Below are 9,689 nucleotides of genomic sequence, written 5' to 3' on the forward strand. Positions count from 1 at the left end.
AAAATGTAAAGATATTGTCATGCATCTCTTCACAACTGTATTTAAAGTATCCAGTTTATGAGCTGGAATTATGGGTAGGTATCCTGATGCTGCCTGGCTCTACTGACGAATTGATTGATTGAATACTGTCCAAGAAGGTCTTATCTCGGAATCTTGACATCTCAGAAAGGAAGCTAAGTCTGTAGCATCTGCTCGTTTCGAGGGCTCATCCTCTTCAGACTTCTTAAGCCAGGCAATATCTACAGGGGCAGTGAATACTGGCTCACACGTGTTTGGAGCGATAGGTGCAAGATGTGGACTGCACTATAATGCAAATGAGATAATTACATGAACATTATTTTATAATATATTACCATAATAATGCAATTTGGTGGCCATTTTGTTTGTGCGAATTAAAAGGTCAAGTACTAAAAAAAAATCTTGGGAACCAGGTTAATCGAATTCAGCATACCCCAATTACGTTAAATCATGAGATTGTCAACTTCTCCCTCTGAATGCACCCAACATTCACATATATCAGAAATCCGTCCCATCTACTTGTCCCCAATATTGTTTGTTATTTTGCTTTACCTGCATTGTGACTCTTTACCATGCTATCCCTGTCTTGCCATTTTCTGCTCTCTACTCAAATGCCCAAGTACGTCATCACATGCCGGTCCTCGCCACACATGCCAGTTAAAGCAGGCGTCAATGTACAGTCTAAAATGTCCAGGTGCTGTCTCAAGGTGTGTACAAATTAATCTATCAGCTGGCAAATGGCAGATAAAATTGCATGAAAAAAGTGAAACAGGAAAAATACAAGGTCAACAAAATACTTGGCCTCAAAATACTTGGCTCCAGACAGTGGCCAAACTGCGTTTATACTTTTAACTTGGTCTTGGGAGGATAGCTCAGGGGCAACTGTGCTCGCCTTGGAAACAAGACGACACAGAGCAACACAGGTTTGATCCCCGGGTACGCGCTTAGAAACCTCTGGGTATTAAGCGCGGTAGAAATAATCCATCATAACTTCCTCTAGTATTATATTCTCAAATTTGAAAAGTTTAAAGTCAAATATGATCTTTTTAAGTTCTCATGTAAACACTTGAATCAATCCATGCTTGATAAATGTAATATAGACTTGTTGCAGAGCCGAGTCAGGCACATGGCATCTGTAAGCACGTTTTCTCATATTTTATAATGCAATGAGGCCCTCACGTGTGTTCTTTTCTCTCAACCCTAGGACCAGAACAGATACCATGAGGACATATTTGGCATCACTCTAAGGACGCAAGAGATAACAACCAAGATTCGATGCCAGTCCTTCTCACTGCAGGAGAAGAGAGGAGCATGATTGGTCCTCGCAGCTGTGTGACCTCAGCTGGCCAGAGCACCTGCATGTGAATTGTGGCCATATGGATTATGTTAATACAGTCTACCTATCTTTTTGGTGCAAGAATAATCCTGTTCTCTCAAGAAACTGCTCCTGATGTGATGAAAGCTGTACTTATTGGCTTGTTCTCGGTGAGCACCGTCCATTGACTGTCGCACGAACCTTGGCAACAAATACACAGGACCAGACACCCCACCAGCAACCCGTACTTAATGTTCATAAACATATGTGTGCACTTGTACTCTTTTCAAAAGAGACATCAGATCCAAACAAACTTGGTCTGAGAGAAATCACTGTACCCCGTGCTGTATAGTGCCAATCCTCATCCATGGCCTTGCTTCACAGAATGAGAACATTGTTAATTTTAGCAACTGGCAATTTTACAAGGCGGGGAAGCAGAGAAGCATGTGTTACCTGTATGTCTGGCCAGGGCTGCATGTGACATGATTGTATGCCTGTGCAATGATGATGGGAGAGACAAAAGAGGGAACAGATTAGGGCTACTCTCTAGATAATGTGTCAACTGAGAGGGTGCTCAGCATCAGGGGAAGTACTTGGAGAAGAACAGGGAGTCATAGTGGCAGCAGTATTAGAAAATTAAGGCGGGTGTAATGGTGGTTTTTGTCTGGGTGATGGAGAAAAGGGATAGTGATCACTTTCTGCATGTGGGGACTTAACTTTCTGCCTTCATGGGATGCGCGGGTTAGCATCAGATATTATTCCCCATCTAAATCCCTCTCGTTTATAAATGGATGATGACTTTATTTCTTGGGTGAATACTAGTATATTTTTTTCTGAAATTTGATTCTAAGTTTGCAAACCAGGAGGTGGTGGAGAAAATGTTTAATTTTTAAATAAAATAATTTAAGATAAAAAGGTTTCCACAGTCTTATAATTCAGTGTGTTGGAGCCAGTGGTGCCTGGATCACATCTATGGATGAGACCAATATTTGACTTTTTTTGCTGCATCAGACTTAGTGAATGCGACCAGAAACTGAATTCGGGGATTAAAATGTGCATGATCAAGGCAGAGCGGAAGCTTTTCTGAAGAATCTTAACTCAAACAAGAAAGTCTGCACCTGTCCTGCACCATTCTTAAACACCATTGCAGATCCTATGACAATAAAAGCTTTGGTGGGTCACCGAGACACGGGGAACTGGGGCCATGGGACCTACTGTCACTCAAAGGGTTAGGATTATGGATTGAAGACGATTTGAAATGTGCTTAGTCCTTTGTGGATGTGGTATCATTAAGCTATTGTTCCCTCAGGTTGTATTTAAAGAGGTGCACACAGGAAAATGCCTATATCACCATCTGGACAATAACCGCGAATAACCAGGGAACTGTGATGATCCTTGGCAATGTTCCCACATTTCCAGAAGAATAACAGAACATGACTTCTTTGCTCAGCGGTTAGCCTTATGTTCTGGGGCACACCCTTTAAATCGTAGGGTTCTCTCTCTCTCTCTCTCTCTGAACTGTTTCAATATTAATGCTTGTGGATATGCCTAGATTCGGTATTTGCTGTGGATTCCTCTGGGTAACTCGCCAAATGACCAAAAACAAAGGACTAGAACAGGATGCCATTGCTAGCTTATCATAAATCACCACAGAGGCGAAGGAAATGGGTGACAGAAATGGGAAGAAACCCACTGTTCTTATGATGAGCAGCCAGTTATGTATAAGTTGCAATGAAGCTGTACCTGCAGCTCATGCATTGTCACCAAACAGCATGTCATAATAAAGCCAGGCAGCGAGTTATGCCCCTTTATCCTGAAGGCAAGTGATGATATTACACCATAGGCTTTGCCTTGGTCAGGTGAGTCAGAAGAGTTCCCTAACTTTACTAAGGACTCCCTTACTTTGCTTGGGACTGTGACACCCAAAGTGCAATGATAAATACTGCCATTTAGAGGCTTACACCCCATATCAATTATTTTCTGCTTGTATATGAGGGTTGCCTTCCCGGTGGGTAGGCAAGGAAAAGAATCGCATACAGAACAAGGCAGAAACATCAACAAAAGAGATATAAAGAAAGTGAGGCTAGGGGTTGGTGGGCTGAAAAAGGGGGATGCGTAGTAATGTATTCTTGAAGGAATGCGTTGTTACATTGAATGTGCTTCATCAGGAAACAACATATCAATTACGATTTTGGGTAAGTGGCCAACAATAAATGTGTGAGGGGAAATGTATAAGCATGGTTGGGGCAGAGGGAAGGGTGCTCCTGGTGAGAATGGGATTGGAACCCCCATAAGAGAAAGTTGAGGGGGGAGAAAAGGGAGGGCAAAATCTAAGAAAAAGAAATTTGTAGAAACAACATAGATCCATCACAGACATCTCATTTTCTGAAAATGTTTGTACATCTGGTGCACGCTGTATACTCTCTAAACTGCTCTCAGGAATGGATCTATACGATGGGGGGGGCGAGGAGGCTGAGATCTGGAGATGCCTGTAGCTTTTTTGAGATGGACACATACAAATACCATTCACAAAGATTCCCGAAATGTATCTTGGATGATCAGGTGTCTACAGATTTGCTCCACCTTTAGGCATTATGAATCGGGTATAAGGTGGCAGTTGCAAAGCTGAGATGTTAAATGTGTACACCAAACCCAGCGATTTTCGTGTTATTTGTGATTTATCATATTAGTCTGAATTTGTAAGCAGTTTGGGCAGATGGAATCATTGGGATACAAAAGACCCTCGTTTCTTAGTGGTCTCTGGGAAGATTGCAGCAATGAAAGGTGGTGACTGCTCTCTCTTGAGGTGAAATGGTAGAGAGAGTTTCTTTAAGTAGACTTTTAGACGGGACTTGTTGAGTACAATTAGTCTTACAGGTAACTGAAAAGTGTGACTTTGTTGTAGCCCATCAGCCTCCCTACTCCAAATCATCATATAAATAAGACACTGGGAGCCTGGATTCACATTCCTTGAACAGTCCACAAAGGCAGTATTTCCAGAAGAGGCAGCTGGGGAAGAACAGAAGCATACCCTTAAAATGCATTAAGAAGCAAAACAAACAACCCCCCCCCCCACTCCCATTCCTCCTTGGTTTCACTCATATCCACTGTCAAATTGTGGCTCTTCCCAAACAACTAGGCTGTATGTAGATTGCTGGCACCCTATCTTTGAGTGAAACAAATGCCGACACCCCTGCATTGGTATGGGAGTGGTGCAGTACGCACCAACTGTTGAAGAATCTCTCTCCTTGGCGCGCCATTAGCAACCTGTATACACCTTTTGATCACTTGTTTGACTTCATCAACACTTCAGCTCTAGGATGGTATAAAAATGGAATGGAATGCTTGCTTACATTCTTCCCAAAAGGACTGCATTTCAGTGGAACTGAACTAGGCACCACTGTTTGTTATAATTGTTCCAGGAACCATTCAGGTTCAAAGTCACTTCCTGTGTGTTGAACTCCAACACTGCTTCCACTGCACTCCCTTGGAATGGTAGCCTATCATGCAGTGATTAATTGAGAATCACTCCCTAATCTCTGGAAGGACCATAATGTCCATGGCTAACATGTTCCTTCGTTCCCCAGAAATATTCACTGGCGGTAAAGGCACTTCTCGAGTCTCCTTCATTTTGTCACATTTAACATTTTCCGCTCACTCTCTCACAAATGTATTTATTTCAGAATCTGTCTTTAGCCACCAATTCCAGTCCTGTAGCCTACCCTTTTATGTGTTCCTTCCCAAATGTTCTTCTTGGGCAATTTCCGTGATCAATTGCCACACTCCCAATGGAGGCAACACTTTAGCCCTATAAACACCGTTAGCTTAGTGATACTCAAATCATTTCGGAGGTAAGGACTTCTGCTCGGACCTGCCTGTGCCAATCCATCGACATATCTGTCTAAGAGTCTCCTCCTCCTTTCTCCCCTTGTTCTTCCATAACAGACATCCTATGCCGCCACTAACACATTCTCTTCTCTTTTTTCGGCACAGAGCTCAATATTCACAACATCATTAATGATCAAACGGGGCAAGCAGTCTATTGCCATGTCCCGTCCCCTATAAGATACACCCCCTTATAATTGTTAATATACATACCTAAATACCACCTCGATATGCAATGTGTGGCTGCCGGTCTGCCTGCTGAATCTTTCACAAAGACATTTGAATTGAAGGCTTATGGCTAGCCTTCACTACAAAAGCAATTACAGAAAGAAAAAACGTAAATCTTTCCATGTCAATGGCACTAGGAATTGTCTTTTTCTACCATGCATTAATTCAGCTTTGCTCCCCTCATTACCAGTAGAAGCAAGTTCTATGGTCTTCCCCTTACCACTCACCACCTGTGTGAACATAGCCTCCATCCCATTCCACTGACATCAGAAGTAAAATGCATGTTAGCACCACTCAATTGGCAACCCACTTACCTCGTCTTTAACTATTTTAAATGCTCAACGTTGTTGACACCCCACACATAACCTTCCCCTTTCTTAAGTAACATGCATAGTGGTTCCACATTGATAAAATCCTCCTCAAATTAAGAATAACATTCAACCAAAAACAACACGAGTTGCACTTTATCATAAGTCATGGTCATTCCACGCAGTAAAAACAAAACCCGCCAGAAGTATAATATGCTGGGAAACAGCCACCAAATGGCCTCCTAAAAAATTCAAAAAACAGTTAAGGGGGTCGCAAAACAGGTCACGTGATATGATTCTTCAGCAATAGACACCTGATGGAATGACGAAGATAAATCAGCTATTTATTTATTTATTTATTTATTCATTCAGATTTGTAGAGCGCACGTCAGCCCGGGGGCATCGTGGCGCTTGTTACAGACAATATCTTAGTTACATAGGATACAGTAATTACATACAATACAGAATTTACAGTAGACATGCATACATTAGCAATGCAGTATATTTACATGGATTCCTGAGAGTTTGCCAATTATTTTGCAAGGAATGAGGTTTTCAGTTTCCTGCGAAAAATGGGGAGTGCGTTTTCCGCTCTGATGTCTGCAGGGAGAGCGTTCCAGGTCTTGGCTGCAATGTAGGGGAAACTTAGACCTTCCGGCTTTGGCTTTTTTGATGCGTGGGATGCAGATTAGGTTGGAGTATTGCGTCCTGGTGGGACGGGAGGAGGAAGGTTTGAGGATGGTTTCTGATAGATAGGATGGGGCGGAGAGAGAGAGGCATTTGTGAGTGAGGGTGAGGATTTTGAGAGTGATCCGTTCTTTGACCGGGAGCCATTAGGTAGCCAGCTACCCTCGATACCTTTGAATGTCAAGGACCTCTGAAATATTAGGCAAACAAAAATGGTCATTCCACATGGCCTTGGTTACATCTCCCAAACCAACACACATACAAATGGTCCCAGAAACGTTGGTCATCAATAGTGCTGGGCGAAATTGCTAGATTCCACTCTGCCAGCACCGTAAACGAAATCTCTCAAATTTTGATCCACTTCGCCCATCTCTGCTGTTACGCCACACCGATGGATTCACCTGAAATGTTCGCTCTCATCCGGCGGGTCATGAAATTAGAAATATTTTCACTATCGCATGCCGAACCACCACCGAAGCCCACGCAAGCACCGAATTTTGAGTACCTCGCATATTTCGTATGATTCGCTTTCGCGCGCACACACACATACAGGTCCTTTTCATTTCCGCCCACGCGGGATGCACATGTAGTGACTATGCGCATGTTCACAGCGCTGCATTGCGACAGCACATGAAACAGCGAGTCATGCCCCAAAACGTTCGGGTCACAGCAGAATAATTTGCGCAGCTGAAACCTGACAACGGTGCTCAAAACATACCTTTGTACCGGCACTCACGAGAATCCACGCCCGAAATACTCGGCTTGGCATGTGAAATTCCAATGGCGGAGGAACCATAAGGGTGCAGCCGCAGAACGCGCAGAAGCAGAAACCAGTGCGAATTTCACCAGTTTCGCAGGGAGAATTTTCCCCCAGTACTAGTCATCAACACAGCATTATGTTATCCTACCAGTATTGTGAAGTGCACATCTTCATCAACAGGCTGGCGCGTTAGCACCAACACAACCATGCCCAGTCACACGGCCCAAGTGAAGGGGAAGCAGACCTCGGCAACATATAGTTTTGCCAGATGAATGGCCGTTGAAGGGTATCCTGCTGAACAATTTAGATGCCTGAACTGCGAACCAGCAACTTCCGTCTTTAGTTTTTCTAAATCTATAATGCATGCATTCCCCCCCCAGAGTGCCGTGGAATGTAGTGGGCCACCTTCTCTGCTTAGAAAGCTCATGTCCTGGTTCTTGATGGCTCAATGTACCATGCACATGGACTTCTTAGTTTTTCTCTGCCACACTCGCAGCCAGTACAATTTTCGCAGTGCCGGTAAAATGTGCTAAAAATGTGCCCATGTGAAGGAATACATGTTGCACAGAAGATGGCAAATGGGTATCCCCCTGTCAATATGGAATTAAGCTGCCAAATCTTAGTATTAGTGTAAAAAAAAAAAAAGTTACCCTTTGTCGACTCGCATGTTGGAAAGATTCAATCTGGCATAAAGCCAGATCTCAAAATCGATGTTAAATAGTTTGGTGAGTAAAATGGAACGGTGAGCAGTGTCTACGGCCAAAGATAGTTCCAAAAGTATTAGAGCCCTGACGCTGCCTGCTTGAATTCCATAAAAAGATTGTCCAGGATGCTTGCAACCTTTGTTTCAGTGCCATGCAAGGGACAGAAGCATGCCTCCCTAAATTCAGACGGAAGGAGCAGATTTAAAATGAGTCCAGAATCTGTGTTCCGGGACCCCTTTGATGGCATCCAGAAATAATAGTTTAGTTTATATTTCTTCAAGAGGAGTTAGCGGTTACTAGCTGGTAATATGGAGAAGACAACTGTGGAACGTGCAGTAACCTCAGAAACTAACCCTTTCTGATTATGTCCAAGACTCACTGATCTTTTGTGACATTTCACCAATGCCAGTGTTGGGGAGGAGATGGTCTTTCGTACCCCCATCGACATTCCCGCACTAAATGGGCCTGCTAAAGGTGGGAGACGTCCCTCCAAGTTTGTCTACTTGCTTAATTCGAACCCAACTCTAAATCAATAGCAGTGGATAACACCTTTGCATCCAGCCTCGCCTCCATGGTGTGCCACCCGAATACCATGTTTTACTAGGCCCAGAGATGATCTCTAAAAAGCTAGTCTCCCCCTCTCCCAAACGCCTTGCACAGTCAGCCTTGCCCCAACCCCTACCCCGCCTCCTGCTAGCTCCACACAAACCCAGTTCTCACAGAAGTCTGGCCCTGCATTGTTGCAAATCTTTAATATCGTTTCAGAAGTCCTGGCTTGTTTGCCCATTCGTCTCCACAAACCTGTCGATGTTCCCTCCGCTCCCCCACCTAGCCAGACTAAAGTCTTCCCTGCCAAAGCCCCCAGGTCCTTTGATGCCAATACACATCTGACCCCCTTACAGTCACCAAGTCAGAACACCCACCCCACTTATCCCCATACCTGCATTCTCTGACTTAGTAACGTGTCCATCTAAAGCATGACACAACAGGTAGACCAAACACCCCCTGTCAGTGGTACGTAAGCACAGGGGCCTAGAGGTGTAACAGTTTATAGACTTTAGAATATAAAGTGCGTCATGCACTTATAACTGTCAGTGAACCCTAAGCACCCCTCATTCCAGTTTATTGTTTATAGGTGCTATATCTCTTATGTTCTGGCATCTTGGGATTAGAAGTAGTTGGGTAGAATATGTGTGTAGCCATCTCCAAATTCGACCTTCGGAGATGAGCTCAGCTGACCACGTGCATAACAAGAGCGAAGAGCAGCACCAGCCAATGATAACCAGGCATCCCTTATGGAGCTAGGCCAAAATAGGCGTGTAGCCAATCCATTCCTCGGAATTGTCACATATGTATGATGCCATATTCTGACCCGTGATGCCTTCTTAATGTGCTTCCAGTGTATCGTTGGGCAAGGCGCTCTCAGGCATCAGAGTTCTCTACGTGCATTTTTTACCTGATATAAACTTTGTTCAAATTGCAATCTATCTCCTGGTCTCCGGGGTGTGTCCATTTATTAGACTTTTGGGTCTGTGTTAGGGGATGGGTTCCTACACTGGCCTAGCTGTCCTCCTACTGGTAAGATGTTTAACTTAATAGAGGGCTCAGACCCCATCTCCTGATAGTATAAGCTTTGGTCTGGTCATCTAACTCTACGGAACCCCATGTGTTTCTGGTCTAAATGCACTTTTTTTTTAGAAGCAGAGTAAAACTTTGACTTGTCAGGTTGTCTTGACTTGCATGCCTTGAATGCTTGTAAAAAGCTATAAGATGGCCCATATGTT

At 43.8% G+C, this 9,689-nt stretch overlaps 1 protein-coding gene across 3 annotated transcripts in view; it reads left to right on the forward strand.

The window, feature by feature from the left end:
* The window catches only part of NOS3 (nitric oxide synthase 3), a 937,759-nt gene extending 935,511 nt beyond the window's left edge, over positions 1 to 2,248 (forward strand). For all 3 annotated transcript variants that reach the window (XM_069645958.1, XM_069645960.1, XM_069645959.1), the window contains one exon: positions 1,223 to 2,248. In XM_069645958.1, coding sequence (XP_069502059.1) covers positions 1,223 to 1,333 — 111 coding nt within the window. In that variant the 3' untranslated portion in view covers positions 1,334 to 2,248. The remainder of the gene's footprint in view (positions 1 to 1,222) is intronic.
* Positions 2,249 to 9,689: the final 7,441 nt, after the last annotated feature.

This window comes from Ambystoma mexicanum, chromosome 2p, assembly GCF_040938575.1.
Source record: "Ambystoma mexicanum isolate Mex_15411 chromosome 2p, UKY_AmexF1_1, whole genome shotgun sequence".
NCBI lineage: Eukaryota > Metazoa > Chordata > Amphibia > Caudata > Ambystomatidae > Ambystoma > Ambystoma mexicanum.